General features: G+C 43.6%; 1 protein-coding gene and 1 long non-coding RNA gene across 6 annotated transcripts; one reads left to right on the forward strand and one right to left on the reverse strand.

Annotated features, from left to right (window-relative positions):
* Positions 1 to 234: 234 nt before the first annotated feature.
* Positions 235 to 15,240, reverse strand: wdr89 (WD repeat domain 89). Of its 5 annotated transcripts, XR_003691099.1 has the most exons (7): positions 15,016 to 15,232; positions 11,834 to 11,924; positions 11,691 to 11,744; positions 10,255 to 10,558; positions 9,106 to 9,284; positions 8,327 to 8,541; positions 7,876 to 8,152 (listed from the first exon to the last, which is right to left on the reverse strand). XR_003691099.1 is itself a non-coding variant. In XM_028566165.1 (3 exons), exon 3 carries the CDS (start codon positions 1,400 to 1,402, stop codon positions 251 to 253), a length of 1,152 nt encoding a protein of 383 aa, XP_028421966.1. In that variant the 5' UTR covers positions 1,403 to 1,432; positions 14,901 to 14,960; positions 15,180 to 15,236; the 3' UTR covers positions 235 to 250. The 5 variants fall into 5 exon arrangements, 4 of the variants coding, with proteins under 4 accessions (XP_028421966.1, XP_028421964.1, XP_028421963.1 ...); XM_028566165.1 differs by lacking the exons at positions 7,876 to 8,152; positions 8,327 to 8,541; positions 9,106 to 9,284; ... (1 more) ...; positions 11,691 to 11,744; positions 11,834 to 11,924 and adding exons at positions 235 to 1,432; positions 14,901 to 14,960 and having other exon boundaries at positions 15,180 to 15,236; XM_028566163.1 differs by lacking the exons at positions 7,876 to 8,152; positions 8,327 to 8,541; positions 9,106 to 9,284; ... (1 more) ...; positions 11,691 to 11,744; positions 11,834 to 11,924 and adding an exon at positions 235 to 1,432 and having other exon boundaries at positions 15,180 to 15,240.
* Positions 3,657 to 5,386, forward strand: LOC114546967 (uncharacterized). The gene is made up of 2 exons (XR_003691100.1): positions 3,657 to 4,497; positions 5,018 to 5,386. It is a non-coding gene; the product is annotated as an uncharacterized LOC114546967 (long non-coding RNA).
* Positions 15,241 to 22,066: the final 6,826 nt, after the last annotated feature.

Genomic DNA, 22,066 nt, shown 5'->3' on the forward strand with positions numbered 1-22,066 from the left:
ATTATATTGTTAAATTGCAATTATTTCTGAGACAACTAATAGCACAGAGCAGCAGTGTTTGTATTGGTCGAACGGGCACCTGTCTGGTCAACACTGAACAGTGGTGACCTTTGACCTTTGACCTGCGATCTACCCCCGAACAGGAAAGGCACGCTGAGATTTGTCCGTCGGAGCGGATATTCAGAGGACTTTAATGTAACATCGACATCAAGAATAAATAGGTTTACTCCCCGAGTCCAGTTAGTCCGACTCACGCAGCGTTTTCTCTCGCTTCCTTCTTCTCTCTCTGGTAGCCATGTTTTTTATGCGGCCTGGATTTGAGGCTCAAAGCTGATTCGGACTTCATCGACTTCCTTTTCCCTGCGGCGAGCTCCTCCCCTCCTGGTTTCCAGAGCAACAGTTGAGCGTCTTCTCCCCCGGTGACCAGAGCCTCCCCCGCCGCGTCCCACAGGTAGCAGCGCACCGTGGAGGCGTGGCCTCCCTCCAGGGTCCTCAGCAGGCGAAGCCCCCCACCGGTACACTCCATCAGGTGGAGCTCCCCGCTGTTCTTCCCTCCGACCACCAGCAGCTTCTGGGCCTCCTCCAGCCACCCGCCCCCCACCAGGTAATCCACGCCCCCCCCGTCGGCCAGCAGAGCCAGGCCACGGGCGTCCCGAGTGCTGAAGACGGTGAGGGGCTCGTCGGTGTCCAGCTGACCCAGATCCCACAGGTGCAGGCCCTCGTCATGGCTGAGGCACAGCAGCTGGGTGTAGTCGGCGCCGCACCAACGCACGGCGCCGGCGGACGAGTCGCTGTTACAGGTGGCGAGCAGCGCCTCGTCCTCCGCCCCCCGGCTCAGGTCAAACACGTTCACCAGGCCGTCCGTGGAGCAGGACGCCAGGCGGTCTTTCTCTCGAGGGTGGAAGCTCACGTGTGTGATGTCATCACTGTGGGACTCGGAATACACACCGAGGAGCCCGCCGCCGGGCTTTCTGACGTCCCAGAAGACCAGGAAGCTGTCCTCCTCGTTGACCTGCTCGGTGCCGGCACACAGGAGCGCGTCGCTGCAGCTCAGGTCCACGCTGCAGTAGGTGTGGGACGGGTCGCTTCTAAACACCTGGGCAGCCTCGGTCCCGGGGCGGCGGACGTCCCACCCCCGGACCGTCCCGTCAGCAGAGCCCGAGTAGAGGAAGTCAGGGGACGCGTGGGAGAAAACAACCCCGCAAAGCGGGCCGCTGTGGCCCCGGTACTCCCCCACCAGGTTCAGAGAGTCCTTGTTGTGAAGGTGGACGGAGAAGTTGGAGCAGGACACGGCCAGCAGGCCGGCCGGCTGCAGGGCCACGTCCAGCAGGTAGGTGGCGTCCTCTGGAAGAGAGCGCCTGGCGAGGGACAGGCCTCGGAGCTTCTCCTCCAAACCCTCCATGGCCGCTCAGCGGGACCAGATTCAACCACGCTGAACAGGAAGAAGAAAAGCACACCTTTAAAGTTGAGCTTCAGAAGCCAGGATTACATTTAGTCCATTCATCTCTCGGAGAAGCACACACCTTATGAACATTATGTACAACGTAACAGCAGGGCTGGGCGATAGGGAGAAAATCAGATATCACGATATTCTCGTCCTAATACCTTGATGGCGATATTGTGGCGATATTCTAGGGTTGACTATTGGTGCTTTAACAAAATATCTTCACAATGAGATTTTAGATAAATAATCATCAGTAGTGTGGACATAACGTCTAAGTGGGGAAAGGTACAAGATAATAGAACAGCTAGAACAGTCTGGTAAGTTCAGAAAAGTACATCACTTTACTGTAATGCAGCCTTTAAAACCAGGAAAAGACACCACTTATGTCATATTACAATATCCAAAATCTAAGACGATATCTAGTCTCATATCACGATATAGATATAATATCAATATATTGCCCAGCCCTACATAACAGCAACAATTGGCTAACCCTTGTGTGGCGTTCATATTTTTGTTCCACAGCCAATGTTCCCGGATCTGGTGGGCCCACCACATTATTAGGCTTTTAAATCAATACAGCCATAACAATTTATTTAAAAAATATTAATAGATGTTTACTTTAGGTCAATTGCCAATGATATAGACATAATTTATGGTTCATATATGTACCCCTGTGAGATCACATTTATGATAATTTTCGTTTTTGTGAGAAAACAAGGAAATTCAATTATAGAAAAGGTAAAAAAAAAAAAATAGAAACAAGATTGTGGATCATTATTGGTGCTTATTTCTTAGAACTTCATCAGAACAGGTGAAAGAGCTTGAAATGTAACAATGTTGTAACTTTGTGTGGGAATAGCAGGTGTAGAAAGACAACATAGTTTCATATTAGGGATGTTAACCGTTGACCGTTTCAACGTTAACCGGTCAAAATTATTGTTAGTCGGTTAAAAAAAAAAAGTGATCTCTAAATTAGGCAATTATAGAGATATTGGAATAAACTACAACAGTTAGCCATCTCATTCCAATATTTTTTTTGTGTGAAGTGAAATAATCCCTCATGCAAAATTTTTCATAAGGCATAAAAAAAAAATTGTTTGGTTCCGGTTTGTTGTCTGTTGAGGTCATGGGTCATAGGGAATTTATTTATTTATTTATTTTTTCCCAGTGGCAGCAAAGGATAAGTAGGATTTTTTTTTTGCCTTTACAGTAGCGATGGATACTCAATATTTTCATAACAGAGCCTATCTGTTACTACATGTACAGTTGTCGCTTAATAAATTGAAAACATGTAATTCACGTGCATATTAAGTAGCCACGTGTATTTGTTTTGGTCTTATAATACAGCCACAGGTTTAGCGCTCCAGCGGAGAGGATGGTTCGTTTAGACAGCAGCTACGTTTACAAGAGTTTGTCCAAAAATCAAGATTCGTTGCAAACTAAGAAACAGACTACAAACTGACATCTTTCATTTTAGCTTGTTTGTAAAGTCGCTATTTGCAGAGTAGAGCTTTGTATGCACCGCGCGGTGAACAAGAGTGGCCAGCGCATGAAGAGCAGACTGAAATATCGGGTTCTACATGTTTAAATTTGCCTGTAGAACAGGTAGGTGGGTTTTGATAAATATTGACTCTTTAATCATGGAGGGTTTATTGTAGGCTTCTTACGGTTAACGAGTGGACCGTTAGTTCATCTGCGCCAGTGGAAGTAAATAATGTATAAGCTGTAGCTATCGTTTCTGCTATCGTGTGTGTGTGTGTGTGTGTGTGTGTGTGTGTGTGTGTGTGTGTGTGTGTATCGCTGTTCAGAATCCCGTCTATCTTCCATAATGCAACGCTTGTATCCAAATGAATTGTGTTGTGAAGTTGTCATTAGCTTCACTGCTGTTAGCCACCTCCACTGAGCCCCAGGGACTTGCTGTAACGTTAGAGCACTCTAAAGGGTGTCTACCTTTCATTTGATCGGGTTTGCTTGCTACGTTGCTATCCTCTTGAACGACATTAAACACAACATATAGTTCATGAGTGGTTTCATCTGCCCTGTTTAACGTGTTGAAGCTCCCCGGCGGCGCAGTAGCGCTGTAGCTGGCCGCCGTGGCCGGTGAGGGCTGGTTGAAGGCGCCGTCCTCACGCTGTTGCCCTAAAACTGGACACGGCAAAGTTAAGTGGCGCTGCGGCGACATCGGGTCCTCTTCCAGCAGTATGGGGTTCCATTTTTGCCAAAATTAAGTCGACATGCTACCTGTCTATGCTTTGTGTCGTCTTCCATGTCTATGTGTCTATTATCTGTCTATGTCTATGTCTGTCTGTCTATGCTATGTGTCGTCTTCCATGTCTATGTGTCTATTACCTGTCTATGTCTTTGTGATTGCCCACATGACTCAACTTTTGTCTGTGTCAACTCAACTTACTCCTGTCGTCTGTCCTTGTCGTTTGACCATGTCGTCTTGCTGTGTCAATGCTGCATGTGTCATGACTATGCGTCGTTTCCCTCTGACGTTACCATGGTCGTTACTATGTGTCGTCTTCTCTCTCTTGCTTGTATTGTTGCTATGTGTCGTTGCTATGCGTCGTGTCACTCTGTCGTTGCTTTATGTTGTTTCACTCTGTCGTTAGCAAGAGCTAACGTTAGCTAGCAAGAGTTCCGGCAGGTGATGTCACACAATCCCAGCATGCAGCAGTCAATATCAAAACACTGCCATCGGAGCTGGGCCAGAGTTAGCTAGCTACGTTACTAGCTAGTTGCACCTATTGTAGATAGCTAGCTAGCTATCTATATAAATAGATATTTTTATTGATCCCAAGGGGAAATAATTTGCTACCTATTTAATAAACGCCTTGATTCAGCATGGTGGATAGCTGCTGTGCGCAGGGATGCCAGAACCATCGGAAAAAAGATAATGGATAGCATGAGATTCCTAGCTAAAGATCCCGAGAGAAGAAGTAAATGGATTGCTTCCATAAAACGTGCTAGAAGCAGACGGAACCAAACCGAGCGATGGGAGCCCACAAACAATGGATTTCGGTTATGCTGTGACCACTTCATATCAGGTAACGTAACAGAAATATCTTATTTATGTAGCTAGCTAACGTTAGCTAGCAAAAAGGCTAAAACGGTTTCTAACCGTTGGGGCTAATAGGGATACAGCTAGCTAGCTATGTTCCTTTCCTTTCTAGCCACAACCGTTCGGTATTACGAAAAGGCAAGTTCTACCTATGCAGTATGGCTTGGATTTTGTGTGGATTACAAAGGCTAACGTTGGCTAACCTCAAAGAAGCACTGTATTCATATTTAAATCCTAAATTCTCAGACTATACTGACTGATATTGCACTATTCCTTCCCTCGCTTTTGTATATTTTTTGTTAAATGGTAAATTCTATTGTATTGTTATACTGGACACGTAACAGTATTTTTTTTAATATTTCTTACTGTCCTCTGTTTTTATTCTTTATATGTTAAGTGAGTGTTGTACTTTAGAGCAAAGATTAACCAGAGTCAAATTCCTTGTTTGTTTACTCCAACCTGGCCAATAAAGCTGATTCTGATGTTTCTATGTACTTATGTTTTAGGGGAAAAAAAGAGTGACAACCCTCTGTCACCTGACTACGTTCCTTCAATCTTCAATCATGTTCCATCCCAGGAGAAGAGAAAAAGAAGAATGAGTTAGATGTAGTCAACAGAAGAACAAACTTCAAAGAATAGAGAAAGCAGCAAAGCCATCAGCTGCAGCAGTAATGGATCTAACGGATTGTCCTCAAGACAACAGCAAGCATCCTACTGCAGACCAGGTGAAGGAATCTAACATCAACAAAGAACTTGAAAATGAAAATAGTCTGCCTTTTCCCCATGAAAATGACGATCCAGCAACTTCACCATTAGAGAGTAAAGTTTTTTTTTTTTTTTTAAAGAAACACATCCCTTCTCTTGAGTTGGAATGTCGAGCTCTGATATGAATATGTTGTTAAAAGATAAAATGAATACAACTGCACTGAATGAGAATGGAATACATCCAAAAACTCTGCTGGCCGTCTCCTCACCCACACCCATTCCCGTGATCACATCACTCCCGTCCTTCAGAGCCTCCACTGGCTCCCTGTTTCCCAACGCATCCAGTTTAAAGTCCTCTTCACCCACAAAGCCCTCCATAACCAGGCTCCTTCCTCACAGACCTGCTCCACCACCACACTAACCTCCGCTCCTCTGACACTAACCTCCTCTCCCCACCACTCAGGACCACGCACCGTACCTGGTGGGACAGAGCTTTCACCATTGCAGCCCCCATCCCTCTGGAACTACCTACCCATACCCGTCCGTGTCTGTACTGACCTGGACACATTCAAAACACTAATCAAAACACACCTCTTCAGATTAGCTTTCCACATACAAAAGTCTTACATTTCTCACCTGATAGTTACTGGTTTTATTATTTTTAATTGCTTTTAAGATGCTTGTTTTATTGCTTATCTTTTTTAATGTGCTATACGTGCTGGTTTTACTGTATGCTATATAAATAACATTATTAGATGAGTCTACAAAATAATGATAGGTCAATATCCTCACTGGTTTACAAACATATTCACCACTAATGACAGTGTTCATTTTGTAGCTCTCTATCTCAAATGTAACATTATGTCAGCAGTACATGCTGGCTTTAATTAAGATGAGAATTAATTTGTAAAAAACAGATGTCACCCACCCTTTGCTAAACGAAGAAGAAATTGCCACTAACTAATAAAGTGACATGTGTATTGACCACACTCTAACACTCCACCCCTACTTCACCTTTTAAGCTCTACTAGGTTTTTGATCTGACAAGTCATTAAAACAGTCAACAAAACCTCAATGTAAAAAAACCCCATTCAGTACCATGCCTTAGTGCTCTTTTTGGAAAACTACATCAGTATGTTAAGTAAATAAAACTGCTGCTCTCACAAACTGCTACATGTGCTTACTTCTGTTTTTGGTTTCTTATAAGTCTTGTAGGTGTATTTCGATAAAGCCTATATATTTGGCATGCATTTTGTCATAATGTATTTGTCGATAATGTGACATTTAAACACATCTAGGTTTTACTTGTTGGAACTTGTTGCATTGATGTTGCACCATTTAAGGCAGAAATCTGATAATAGGTAGCATGATAACCAGTGCTATCCATCTTTACTTCACTTACAGGAGATTTGACACAAATCCAAATCTCCCCGTTTGAAATATTTATTTTTCAGCATACCTGCTTTAGTGTAACATGGGAAGTATTGATAGTTTATTTACCAGAACGAGTTCTTAAAATACAACCACAGCAGCACAAATATTTTGCTGTTGTACTTTGATCAAGTGTTACAACTCGTGAGAAAAGATAAGCACCTTGTTTCTAATTAACTGAGTTTCAGAAAAATAAATGTTGCAAACCCAATTACTCATATCTGTAAACATTGTTAAATTTCAGATTTAAAAAAAAAAGGTGCAAAACGTAACTATAGAGATGGCAAATCAATGTTTTTGATCACGTTGCTTGTATACATCATCCAACTAAAGAAAAGTACTCATATTTCTCACCTGATAGTTACTGGTTTTATTGTTTTTAATTGCTTTTAATAGGCTTGTTTTATATGTTGGATTTTATTACTTACTGGTTTTACGGTATGCTATATAAATAAAATGTATTATTAGATTAATCTACAAAACAATGATAAAAAGGTTAATATCCTCACTGGTTTACAAACATATTCACGACTAATGACAGTGTTCATTTAGTAGCTCCACATCTAAAATGCAAGTCCACCCTAACATTTTAGCAGTACATGCTGGCTTTGATTAAGATGAGAATTCATTTCTTTTGATTTCTTTGGCTTATTATTTTGACGTTGATTTGACCACCGTTTCAAAGCTTTTCAAACACTGTATTGACGTAATGTATTGCAGTTTGGTGCCGATGTGCAACTTGCTGTGTATGCGTATAGCGTAATACTGTGGACTGTTTGTGCAGTGTTGGTGAATGTAAGATGCCTAAACCACAGAGGATTCATTGTTCTAGGGCGATTAATGACAACAAATAAGTATTACAGTAGTTATATTTAATAGCATAGAAAAGTACTCTTGTTTACTGGCACTTCTGTAAACCAATCACAATCATTGTGGTGCGGCACTAAACGCCATACAGAGCAAAGGCGCCTCTGCAAAACATCCTCAGGAAGGAACTTGTTTTGGTGAAACGTACATTCCAAAGTATTTTTAGCTGGGCAACAGAAAACTCAGATTGGACAGTCTAGCTAGCTGTCTTGATTTACCCTGCAGAGATCTGAGAAAAGGTTAACCATAGTCCTCATAAATCGAGCAGAGTTTAAAATTACAACAAAAAAAAAACGGAAGGCATCCGAAAAGGGGGAGAAAAGAAAAAAAAAAATGAACCGCAGCACAAACTCGAAGTGGTACGTTGTGTATATGTATATATATTGACTAGATTACTCCAAAAGTCGGGGACTGCAGTATCCCAGACTCCATGAAATGGATAAAGTTGTCATAAGAGGTGTGCAGAGGCAGCCTTAAGACAACTTGACAAGTGTTGGCCTCTGGGAACACTCTCCTACTGTCATTGTCGCCATGCAAGAATTCCAGCCGTGGTGGGTAGGGAAACCCAAGCAGTGGAATGGTGTCTACCCCTGAGGCAAATGTTAATATTTGTTGCAGGGTCACAGGTCTAGTTCCCTCTAAAGGAGAAGCAAAACAGAAAAATAAAGTTATCAATATGCCATCCCTTTAAAACCGCGCAAATGTTAAGCAATAAACTTAAATGGTAAAATGTGTAATATTGACTTTAAAACTATACCATTAGCATTTATTTGACCAATTTTGAGGATAGCATAATACAAAACAAAACATACCATCCACCTCCAGGAGCCAGTCTTTCCAGAACATGAAAGCCTGGTTCTCATGTCTGCGCCTGTTGCTCCCTGGCTCAGAAAAACTTACGGTGAAAAGGTTCTGAAGGTCTTCCATATCAACACCTTTGTGGCTTCCAACAAAAAGAGGTTTCATTACCTCCGGATGCTTTGCTATTGCCTCAGCAATTCCAAACTGCTGAAGTCCCGCTTCCAACCTGTAAAAGCACAAGTATTATACTCAGAAAATGCAGTGTTTCTATTCAAAAGTTAACAGCCAAACAACATTCCCACCACCTGCACACATTCCACCTTATCTTGGACACATGATTGATGGGCAGAGTGATCTTGGGCCATATGTCCTCATTTGCTAGATTTTTCACATATGTCATCCCTACAATAGAGTTTTGACTATTCAGATTTTAGACTTATTTATATTTTCACTTCCAGATTTATACAGTGATATTAAAAAATATATATATATATATATATATATATATATATATATATATATATATATAGCGCAATGTGTTGTTACACCAAGTCCTTAAGGGCACAATAAATGCAATGTGACACCTTATTGTTAATATAAAATTGACATCTGGCATACGCTACATTCTAACATAAGCATACATTTGAGTTTGCTAAAATCTGGGATTATGAATTTGCCATACACAAATTTCTCAAATCAATTGCTTATAAAATATTCAGTTAGTTTTTAATTAACCAGATGAATGTCTGCAATCATTCCACCCTGGTATACAAGGTGTGCTACCATTTACCCTTTGCAACTTCTCCCGAATTTCCATGTCATCCACCTCCTCAATCTTAATTGGTGGAGTTGGACAATGGGCAAGCATGCATTAGAGACGCTCTGAAAAAAAGGACGGCCTGATGCCTCCGTGGACAATGGCAAAAGCGAGCATTTCTCCAATATATTTGTACTCTCCACAATCCAAAGCTGAAACAGAAATTTGTGTTACAACAGTAAAAAGTTAAACAAATTCAAGGACTTAAATTCACAGGTGGTAAACCTAGGCAAATGTGTATTTAAGCTGTCACTTAAAAAAAAAAAAGTAAAACAAATTTTAAATGACACGCTGGCCATTATGACTATATGAAGATATTTGGTTTATATTATTCCCATAGTATTGACCATAGGCTATAAGAAATAACGGCATGTTCTTAACTCACATTCCCTTGTGCTACAAAATGAAAAGCCCTATAGTATGTTCTCAATTAATTGCACTGAATGTTTATTATAAATGCAATTTATACTAATGAAAGCAAAGTCTTATTAGTGGCATTTCACAAAAGGTAAGCTATGCTGACAGAGAGGACAAGCAGCAGCGAAGCAGACAGACCTACAAACACCCCAGCTCTCAGAGCTGCAGCAGTTCAAAGGACAGGCTTATTCTTCTAAGTGTTTGCCAACATAAAATAAAGGATCCCTACAGAGAGGATTTTCTTTAGAGTAAAATCAGCTTTTTTTAAAACAAGAAACCTCATAGATCGGTATGGCTCAACCCACCAGAACCCAAATTAATAAACAGTAATTTTAGCATGTAAAGATCCATGTTATTTTCAATCGGTAGAGTATCTGTTAATTTCAACCAAAACAAGTGATTGATGGGAAAGGCAAACAGCTTTTTCATAAGTTTCATTTTGTTTGTCAACTTTGTGTATTTTATGATGCAAAAAATGTGTTTACTTACATGGAGTCTGGTGTGTTTTTTTTTTTTCAGAAAATGTTTAAGGAAAAAAATGGATCTTACTCTAAAAGAAAGCTCAACCTCCAGAGGATTCCTTTCCATAATGTTGTCAGACACTTGGGACATTAATCTGATCACATCAGTGGCAAAAACCATAAATTGAAAAAAACATAATTGTTATATATTAAAAAACATAATTGCTTTATCAGTGTTGCATACCACGGGATATCAAAGACACGTTTTTCTTGTCCTCTGGTCCAGTGAAGTACACGCTGTTTTTGATTGCCATGACCAGCAGGCGGAGGAATTCTCTGCTAGGGCCGCTGTCATCTACAGCCCCCTCTGTGGTGCCATCAACGTCAACAAACACAACATTGAGGCGATGATCTGGAGAAAACCTTGGCCTTCTGAATGCTCTGAAGGCACTCTCCAGTACAGACTCCCTCATGACATTCACACTGTTGGAGGCACTCCACCGTCAAGCCGGCTGGTGATGTTTTTTAAGACAGATATCAAATCAGGCCTGCAAAACATAAAATGTACATTTTTTCAACAATGAAATACTTTTATATAAGTGTATTATTATCATTATTATTATTACTACTACTACAATAACAAACGTGTGAAATAACATATTGTGATCCAAAATATAAATTAAAAAATAGACCAACTCCCAAAAAACAGGCTGAGAAAAAAGTTAATACAGTTAAGTATTCCAACAAACACTACATCAGTTCAACAAGGGAAATTCTCCACAGCGCTGCAGAGTCCACACAGCATTCCCATATGGTGGAAAAACATGCTCTGGTATATTGGCAATTCTTTAAAACAATCACAATCAGCATGGGCGGCCTCTGCAATAATTTCAGAAAGGAATTTGTCTGGGTGGGAGATGTGCATGTTGAAAAGTAGTTTTAGTTGTGCAACAGAAAACTCAGATTGGACAGATAGTCTAGCTAGCTGTCTGAATTTACCCTGCAGAGATCTGAGGAGCAGTTAACAATAGTCCTCAGAAATCCACCGGAGGTTAGAACGCCAACAAAGACAGAGGAAGGGGACGGACATCCAGCCGAAAAGACCGTAATCAGGCGTAATTTCCATCAGCACCTGACCAACCCTATAAGTGGTATGTCGTGGATATAAACTAGGGGATTACTCACAAGTGGAACTACAAGTTGCCATTATAAAACAAAATATTAAAGAATAACTCACTTATGTACTTGTGTGTCCAGCATCAGGGCACACAAGACCGGTTGGTGGAATAGAAAAAGGGCAGTGCTTTCTCACCCTATTTAAAAGGAACACTGACTCAGGGCAAAATCAATCAACCTGTGTGCAATTGACTCCAGCTAGCAAAGCTATGCTCATCACTTCTTCCAAAGCTTCCAAGGCATACGTGAAAGACTTTCACTGTTAAGACCACATTTGGCCATTACTATTTCGTATATTATTCCATACTAACAAAGAGCAGTGGTGGTCGAAATGTCACAACAGTTTTGGTGCAATGAATAAGTGAAAACTGGAGGCCTGCAGTGGGTGAGCCCTTACTTTTGAGACCCCCAAAAAAAAACAGATGTTGCTGCTATCGCTTTACTGAATTCTGTCAGATTACACATGGAATAACCCTGAAATTTGTGGTGTTAATTTGTACTTACTCGATGGTGAGAGCCTCATCCAATGTATCATTACTGGGTAGCAAAGTCATGGATCTGCCAAGGAAAGTGGCATTATTAGCTTGCAATCAGAGAGCCTTTTTCTCTATTCTTTGAAGTTTGCTCTTCTATTGACTACATTTAACCTCATTCTTCTTTTTCTCTTCTCCTGGGATGGAACATGATTGAAGATTGGAGGAACGTAGTCAGGTGACAGAGGGTTGTCACTCTTTTTCTCTAAAACATAAATACATAGAAACAACATCTGAATCAGAATCAGCTTTATTGGCCAGGTTTGAGTAAACAAACAAGGAATTTGACTCTGGTTAATCTTTGCTCTAAAGTAGGCTAGGCTACAACACTCACTTAACTTATAAAGAATAAAAACAGAGGACAGTAAGAAATATATAAAAAAAAAATACTCAAGTGTACAGTATAACAATACAATAGAACTTACCATTTAACAAAAAATATACAAAAGCGAGGGAAGGAAATGTGCAATATCAGTCAGTATAGTCTGAGATTTTATGATTTAAATATGAATACAGTGCTTCTTTGAGGTTAGCCAACGTTAGCCTTTGTAATCCACACAAAATCCATGCCATACTGCATAGGTAGAACTTGCCTTTTCGTAATAACGAACGGTTGTGGCTAGAAAGGAAAGGAACGTAGCTAGCGATAGCTAGCTGTATCCCTACTAGCCTCAACCGTTAGAAACCGTTTTTGTTAGCTAACGTTAGCTAGCTACATAAATAAGATATTTCTGTTAAGTTACCTGATATAACCGAAATCCATTGTTTGTGGGCTCCCATCGCTCGGTTTGGTTCCGTCTGCTTCTAGCACGTTTTATGGAAGCAATCCATTTACTTCTTCTCTCGGGATCTTTAGCTAGGAATCTCATGCTATCCATTATCTTTTTTCCGATGGTTCTGGCATCCCTGCGCACAGCAGCTATCCACCATGCTGAATCAAGGCGTTTATTAAATAGGTAGCAAATTATTTCCCCTTGGGATCAATAAAAATATCTATTTATATAGCTAGCTAGCTAGCTAGCTAGCTATCTACAATAGGTGCAACTAGCTAGTAACGTAGCTAGCTAACTCTGGCCCAGCTCCGATGGCAGTGTTTTGATATTGACTGCTGCATGCTGGGATTGTGTGACATCACCTGCCGGAACTCTTGCTAGCTAACGTTAGCTCTTGCTAACGACAGAGTGAAACAACATAAAGCAACGACAGAGTGACACGACGCATAGCAACGACACATAGCAACAATACAAGCAAGAGAGAGAAGACGACACATAGTAACGACCATGGTAACGACAGAGGGAAACGACGCATAGCAACGACGCATAGCAACGACAGAGTGAAACAACACATAGTCATGACACATGCAGCATTGACACAGCAAGACGACATGGTCAAACGACAAGGACAGACGACAGGAGTAAGTTGAGTTGACACAGACAAAAGTTGAGTCATGTGGGCAATCACAAAGACATAGACAGGTAATAGACACATAGACATGGAAGACGACACATAGCATAGACAGACAGACATAGACATAGACAGTTAATAGACACATAGAAATGGAAGACGACACATAGCATAGACAGACAGACATAGACATAGACAGATAATAGACACATAGACATGGAAGACGACACAAAGCATAGACAGGTAGCATGTCGACTTAATTTTGGCACAAATGGAACCCCATACCAGCAGTGCTGGAGGAAAACGGGCATCTTGCATCGCAAGAGTGCTGTACAAAAATGTAATTATAGTTCGCCTTAAACATTTTATTTGTGTATTTGTTTAATTAGTATAATTTCTTCCCCAAGCTCATAAAATAAATTTGGGTCGCACATTAATTGACAGGGTCGGTCGGAAACCGGAACCAAACAATTAATTTAGTTAGGCCTAATCGCCTGTTTTAGCATTCTGAAGGTTCCTGTTTTATCCATTGGTTGTATCCTGTTGCAGTCTATTAGGCAATATTCCGCATAAGATGGGCTTATATTTGGAAACACATTACATCTGCATTTCAGTGGTAACAGATAAGGTGATGATGATCATCATCATCTTTCTTTATTATTGTTAGCACTACACTCAAACTAAAGCGGCGTCTCTTCGGAGCTGTCATTTTCTCAAATGAGCCGCGGCAATGTTTCTAACGAGCTTCTAACGCTAGACAAACGACTTTATTTTAAACGCGATCACCTGGCTTGTACCCAAACTATTTCGAAACTAAGGAGCCATTTGTCCTCCGATTACATACAAGCTCTGCGCCGCATTTGCGGGACTTGTTTCGCGCTGTAGGGGATTTAAAAAACGTGACGTGAGTGGAAGGGCGGTGTGTGGGTGTGTGTGTGTGTGTGTGTGTGTGTGTGTGTGTGTGTGTGTGTGTGTGTGTGTGTGTGTGTGTGTGTGTGTGTGTGTGTGTGTGTGTGTGTGTGTGTGTGTGTGTGTGTGAGAGAGAGATGCGACAGAGTTGAGAAATTGCAGGCGCGGCTCGAAATGGCTGTTATTTCAAATAGCGTAGCATATTTTAAACTAAACAGTTTCAACAGGTTAATGAGGCTCGGTGACCGGTCAAGAAAATTTACACCTCATATGTAATAGTTGTGTGTGTGTGTGTGTGTGTGTGTGTGTGTGTGTGTGTGTGTGTGTGTGTGTGTGTGTGTGTGTGTGTGTGTGTGTGTGTGTGTGTGTGTGTGTGTGTGTGTGTGGGGGGGGGGTACCATGTGCAGTCATTGTAAATAAATTCTTTTTTATGTTCTTCACAGAAAATGAGCCAAGGCCAGTGAGTTTGAGTTAGAATAGCATCATTTTTCTTTTAGCAAACATTGAAAACGACCACCACACAAGGGTTAATAGGTCGCCTCTTCTTCTATGGTAAGACTCCCGCTCCCTGAATGTATACTTGCTTATTGGCCATTCTGGTGTGCACATTAGGACATACCTTTTGATGTTTTAGAAACCATTTTGCAATTCGGCATACAATCAGTACAACAAACATGATTATAAACCACGTCAATTTATGGCAATAACGTGTAGTTTGGTAGATGTGACATATGCCGAATTAGGCCCAGGCAAACAGTAATCTACAATGGTTATATCTCGTATTCAAGGTTGTATTTTTAATTACCATTAAACATAGAAACCAAAAATAGACTTTTTTTTAAACGGAATTTGACATTGGCTTCTTTACCTTTGAGAGATTCGAGCAGAACTCGGGTCACAGTCACCGTCTGAATCATAGTTACTGTGCCTGTGTTATATGGGATTATTAATTATGTAATGTGGTGTTATTTTCAATAACCTACCTCCTTGCCAGAAATGTCCCCAAATTAAAGAACAATAACTCAACTTTGTAGATTACTTGGACACGTCTGTCGCCATTTTGGGCAAAAAAAAACCCGCAATACACTTTAAAGTTATTATGAACTATTTTAACATTAAAGTTATTCAAAAACCTGCTAAAAATTACCGATAATGTCATCACACCACCAGCTGGAAACTGAAAACACGCATGGAGGAAATGCTCTGTGTTACCATATTTACGGCCGGGTTGTAACTCTCCGTCAATAAAAGGTTCCGCTGGTGTTTGATAACAAACTTTCAGATATGCTAATAATAAAATAATTATCAAATTAAAACTAATACCCAACTTTGTCAAATAATCAAATAAGGAAGTGAACTAACATAAGACGCTGTTGCTACATCAAACATTCAATATATTGTTACTTTAAAATATAAATATTATAAAATATATTTCCGGTAGGCTATGGCCTTCTTTATAACTTTTGTTTTGTTTTTATTTTATTTGTGAAACTTAGTTTAATATATAATATATGAAACATAACAGCATTGTTTCCTCTGTTATTAATAAAAAAATGTAATGTCTCATAGACTATGCATTTTGTTCTATCTGATAAAATGATAATTCATATTTGTCATTTTCTGTTTTTTTTCTTCCCATATACTGTAAAAACGTAATGACTTAGTTCACTGTAGAGGGATTTCGATATAGAAATACTCATGAATTAGTTTTTAGACATATATTTGACATGTACCACTCAAGCTGGATTAGAACTTGGAAAATTGTGATTTTTCTATATTACTTTTATTTTTATCATTATTATGATTTGTTGCATCTATATGGAAACGCAAAGCCTTTAAACACTTTCAGATGTTTTTGGGTGTCTGAATAGTAGGCCTATATCCTGAGTTAAGAGATAAGGCATTGTAACTACTGACAACCAATATATAGTAGGCTACAAATATTCCATCTTGTTCAAAATAAAAGAGCCTTTATTTTACATCTTTCCTTTTGTACAATAAATGAAGTCCTTTCCAAAATAGTGAACTCTAGTTTAGTTGAGGTGTGAGTCCTGAGTCCTCCTGCAGGTGGCAGCAGCAGCTTTCTCTTCTTTGTGTTAAGGAGTCCCTAAAGCTCTCCAGCTGACCCAAATCTCGAGTGGCACATTAACAACTGAAATAAAACCACAGTTTCAACCTGTGGAGGCTTTGGACCATCATGTCAGGTTAAATGTGACCACGCAGACAGAAAGTGGGTTTAAAAATCTGTAGGTGGACCCTGAACTGTAATGTCTGCTCTCACAGTTAAAGGAAAAACCTTCAAAAGAAATCCTGCTAACAGACAAAAAGACTGGACCAAAGACACTGATGGAGATTAGAACAAAGATAGTCTTAGTGTCCTTCCATCTTGTCCTCAGAGGCAGCAGGTGTCTTTGGTTCAGTCATTTCCAATCAAACGTTCACAGAAGTCTACCCACAGTCCTGTGCGCTCGCACTTGTGTTAACACAAGGAGAGAAATGTCTTCAGTGCTCAGGCCAGCAGCTGGAGTCGGTGTCCTCTGCTGCAGCAAGCCGGCCAGCTTTGGCACAGGGAAGTGGAAAAGTGGTGAAACATCACACACCACAACGTCACAACACAACATCACATCAAAACATCATATCATCACAACATCACATCACAACATCAACATCACAACACAACATCACATCATCACATCACATCACACCACATCACATCATCACAACATCACATCACAACACAACATCACACCACATCACATCATCACAACATCACAACACAACATCACACACCACAACGTCACAACACATCACATCACAACACAATATCACAACATCACATCACACAACATCACATCACATCATCATCACATCACAACATCACATCACCACATCACATCAGAACATCAAATCACAACATCACATCACATCACATCATCACCACAACAACACCACATCACATCATCACATCACAACAGAACATCAAATCACAACACCACATCACACGACATCATCACATCACCACATCAGAACATCAAATCACAACATCACATCATCACAACAACATCACAACAACATCACACCACAATCAGGTCAGGTAGAGGAGAGAACACCCTACTGTGGGACAGGTAGAGGGGAGGACACCCTACTGTGGGTCAGGTAGACCCTGCTGTGGGGAGGACACCCAGGTAGAGTAGAGAGACACCCTACTGTGGGTCAGGTAGAGGAGGACACCCTACTGTGGGTCAGGTAGAGGGGAGGACACCCTACTGTGGGTCAGGTAGAGAGGAGGACACCCTACTGTGGGTCAGGTAGAGGAGAGGACACCCTACTGTGGGTCAGGTAGAGGAGAGGACACCCTGCTGTGGGTCAGGTAGAGGGGAGGACACCCTGCTGTGGGTCAGGTAGAGGGGAGGACACCCTGCTGTGGGTCAGGTAGAGGGGAGAACACCCTACTGTGGGTCAGGTAGAGGGAGGACACCCTACTGTGGGTCAGGAGGGGGGAGAACACCCTGCTGTGGGTCAGGTAGAGGGAGGACACCCTACTGTGGGTCAGGTAGAGTACTGTGGGTCAGGTAGAGGGAGTCACTGTGGGTCAGGTAGAGGAGAGAACACCCTGCTGTGGGTCAGTTAGAGGGGTCAGGTAGAGAACACCCTGCTGTGGGTCAGGTAGAGGAGAGAACACCCCCTGTGGGGTCAGGTAGAGGAGAACACCCTACTGTGGGTCAGAGAGGAGAGGACACCCTACTGTGGGTCAGGTAGTGGGTCAGGAGGAACACCCTGCTGTGGGTCAGGTAGAGGGAGAACACCCTACTGTGGGTCAGGTAGAGGGAGAGACACACCCTACTGTGGGTCAGGTAGAGGAGGAGAACACCCTACTGTGGGTCAGGTAGAGGGAGGAACACCCTACTGTGGGTCAGGTAGAGGAGAACACCCTACTGTGGGTCAGGTAGAGGAGAGAACACCCTGCTGTGGGTCAGGTAGAGGAGAGAACACCCTACTGTGGGTCAGGTAGAGGAGAGAACACCCTACTGTGGGTCAGGTAGAGGGGAGGACACCCTACTGTGGGTCAGGTAGAGGAGAGGACACCCTACTGTGGGTCAGGTAGAGGAGAGAACACCCTACTGTGGGTCAGGTAGAGGAGAGAACACCCTACTGTGGGTCAGGTAGAGGAGAGAACACCCTGCTGTGGGTCAGGTAGAGGGGAGAACACCCTGCTGTGGGTCAGGTAGAGGGGAGAACACCCTACTGTGGGTCAGGTAGAGGAGAGGACACCCTACTGTGGGTCAGGTAGAGGGGAGAACACCCTACTGTGGGTCAGGTAGAGGAGAGGACACCCTGCTGTGGGTCAGGTAGAGGAGAACACCCCTGTGGGTCAGGTAGAGGGAGGAACACCCTGCTGTGGGTCAGGTAGAGGAGAGGACACCCTGCTGTGGGTCAGGTAGAGGGAGAACACCCTGCTGTGGGTCAGGAACACCCTGCTGTGGGTCAGGGAGAGAACACCCTGCTGTGGGTCAGGTAGAGGGGAGAACACCCTGCTGTGGGTCAGGTAGAGGAGAGAACACCCTACTGTGGGTCAGGTAGAGGAGAGAACACCCTGCTGTGGGTCAGGTAGAGGGGAACACCCTGCTGTGGGTCAGGTAGAGGAGAGAACACCCTACTGTGGGTCAGGTAGAGGGGAGGACACCCTGCTGTGGGTCAGGTAGAGGGAGAACACCCTGCTGTGGGTCAGGTAGAGGAGAGGACACCTACTGTGGGTCAGGTAGAGGGGAGAACACCCTGCTGTGGGTCAGGTAGAGGGAGAACACCCTGCTGTGGGTCAGGTAGAGGGAGGACACCCTACTGTGGGTCAGGTAGAGGGGAGAACACCCTACTGTGGGTCAGGTAGAGGGGAGAACACCCTGCTGTGGGTCAGGTAGAGGAGAGGACACCCTACTGTGGGTCAGGTAGAGGAGAGAACACCCTGCTGTGGGTCAGGTAGAGGAGAACACCCCTGTGGGTCAGGTAGAGGGAGAACACCCTACTGTGGGTCAGGTAGAGGGGAGGACACCCACTGTGGGTCAGGTAGAGGGAGAACACCCTGCTGTGGGTCAGGTAGAGGGGAGGACACCTACTGTGGGTCAGGTGGGACACCCTACTGTGGGTCAGGTAGAGGGAGAACACCCTACTGTGGGGTCAGGTAGAGGAGAGAACACCCTGCTGTGGGTCAGGGGGGAGAACACCCTGCTGTGGGTCAGGTAGAGGAGAGGACACCCTACTGTGGGTCAGGTAGAGGGGAGAACACCCTGCTGTGGGTCAGGTAGAGGAGAGGACACCCTGCTGTGGGTCAGGTAGAGGGGAGAACACCCTGCTGTGGGTCAGGTAGAGGGGAGAACACCCTGCTGTGGGTCAGGTAGAGGGGAGAACACCCTACTGTGGGTCAGGTAGAGGGGAGGACACCCTGCTGTGGGTCAGGTAGAGGGGAGAACACCCTACTGTGGGTCAGGTAGAGGGGAGAGGACACCCCCTGTGGGTGGGAGGGGAGAACACCCTACTGTGGGTCAGGTAGAGGGAGAGAACACCCTGCTGTGGGTCAGGTAGAGGGGAGGACACCCTACTGAGGGTCAGGTAGAGAGGAGAACACCCTACTGTGGGTCAGGTAGAGGGGAGGACACCCTACTGTGGGTCAGGTAGAGGGGTCAGGTAGAGGAGAGAACACCTTACTGTGGGTCAGGTAGAGGAGAGAGCACCCTACTGTGGGTCAGGTAGAGGGGAGGACACCCTACTGTGGGTTAGAGGGGAGAACACCCCACTGTGGGTCATTTGTGGGTCAGGTAGAGGAGAGAACACCCTGCTGTGGGTCAGAACACCCTACTGTGGGTCAGGTAGAGGGAGGAACACCCTACTGTGGGTCAGGTAGAGGGAGAACAACTGTGGGTCAGGTAGAGGGAGAACACCTACTGTGGGTCAGGTAGAGGCAGACACCCTACTGTGGGTAGGTAGGGAGAAAAGGTAGAGGAGAGGACACCCTACTGTGGGTCAGGTAGAGGGGAGAACACCCTGCTGTGGGTCAGGTAGAGGGGAGAACAAAGAGGAGAAACTGCTGTGGGTTTATACACCCTGCTGTGGGTCAGGAGGAGAACACCCTGCTGTGGGTCAGGTAGAGGGAGGACACCCTGCTGTGGGTCAGGTAGAGGAGAGAACACCCTGCTTGGGTCAGGTAGAGGGGAGAACACCCTACTGTGGGTCAGGTAGAGGGGAATCAGGTAGAAGGACACCCTACTGTGGGTCAGGTAGAGGAGAGGACACCCTGCTGTGGGTAAAGAAAACACCCTACTGTGGGTCAGGTTGCTGTGGGTTAGAACACCCCACTGTGGGTCAGGTAGAGGGAGGACACCCTGCTGTGGGTTAGGAAACACCCTGCTGTGGGTCAGGTAGAGGAGAGAACACCCTGCTGTAAATAAAACACAGTTTTCTTTAACCTTGTTTTCAGGTAAGGGAATGAATCAACTTATTTTGGGTCAGAGACAGATAGAGGAGAGGACACCCTTTTGGTACCCTGCTGTGGGTCAGGTAGATGAAACCCTGTGGGTCAGGTCATTTTAACCAAACCCACTGTGGGTCAGGTAGAGAGGAGGACACCCTGCTGTGGGTCAGGTACCCTGCTGTGGTTCAGGTTACTTGGGTCAGGTAGAGGGGGAACACCCTACTTTTGGACAAAGGTAGACACAACTACTGTGGGTCAGGTAGAGGGGAACCCACTGTGGGTCAGGTGAATATGAAGCACCCTACTGTGGGTCAGGTAGAGGGGAGAAAAGTTTAAAACTGTGGGTCAAATGACAACACCCTTTTTGAACACCCTGCTGTTTACCCTGCTGTTTAGAGGAGAGAACATTGACCCGCTGTGGGTCAGGTAGAGGGGAGAAACACTTTTAAAGATACAGGTGACCCTTGTTCAGGTAATCTGGGTCAATGAGGGGAGGACACCCTACTGTGGGTCAGATAGAGGAGACGACAACTCAAACACCCTGCTGTGGGTCAGGTAGAGGGAAGTCATTTACTGTTCAGGTAGAGAAGAGGACACCCTACTGTGGGTCAAGTAGAGGGAAGAACACCCTGCTGTGGGTCAGGTAGAGGGGAGAAAGTGGGTCAGGTAGAAAGGACAACTGTGGGTCAGGTAGAGAACAGGAGAGGAGAGGACACCCTGCTGTGGGTCAGGTAAGGGGGAACACCCTTTTCAGGTAGAGGGGAGAACACCCTGCTGTGGGTCAGGTAGAGGGGAGAAACACTGTGGGTCAAATGTTCAGGTGAGGACAACAATCAAGGCACTAAATGGTTTGGAGGGAATGGATGCCCATCACCATCTGTGGAGACGCTAAAAGCTCCCCAGTTCATTTTAAACACAGTTCAAAGCACTTGAAAGATTTGGTCAGGAAATGAGATTCCACAAGATAAGTTTAAATAAAAAAGTTTTATTTAACCTCTGAGAATCAACTTATTTTGGACAAATAGACACAACTAGACAGACCTGCTGTGGGACAGACATAAACATTTTAAGATACAGTGACTTGTTGCTTTTTGGGTGTTTAAGGAAGTTTAATTTGGTTTTGGGAAGTAAAAGTCATGAATTGGCCAAAGTTTAAAATCAAATGTTTTTGAGTTTATTTTACATTGACATAAACATTTTAAAGATACAGTGACCTCTGAATGAAGGCAGTTTTCAAACAAGTCAAATTGCTACAAAGTGCAAAAGGCAACACGACAGAACAGAACGCAAAAGGTTTTCACACCAAACATCAAATGTTCCTGAACAACAATCAAGGCACTAAAGGGAGGCGAAGAGCAGCTCCAGCTACACAGTTCAAGCACTTGATAGATTTGGTCAAAATGAGAAATTCCCGGTGTTTAAGGAAGAAAGATGTTGGAGCAGATTTTAAATTTTGTGGGTTGACGCGACATTTGGCTATTGAAGGTGCTGCAACAATGTTTAGCTTCATATATGATTTTATAATTTGGGATAAATCTGGTGTTTTCTGAGGACTGTAACCACAAAATCTG

This window comes from Perca flavescens, chromosome 20 (genome assembly GCF_004354835.1).
Source record: "Perca flavescens isolate YP-PL-M2 chromosome 20, PFLA_1.0, whole genome shotgun sequence".
NCBI lineage: Eukaryota > Metazoa > Chordata > Actinopteri > Perciformes > Percidae > Perca > Perca flavescens.

Bases quoted from the DNA above. Each gene is read 5' to 3' on its own strand.
- wdr89 (XM_028566163.1), bottom strand. From the start codon at position 1,402: ATGGAGGGTTTGGAGGAGAAGCTCCGAGGCCTGTCCCTCGCCAGGCGC.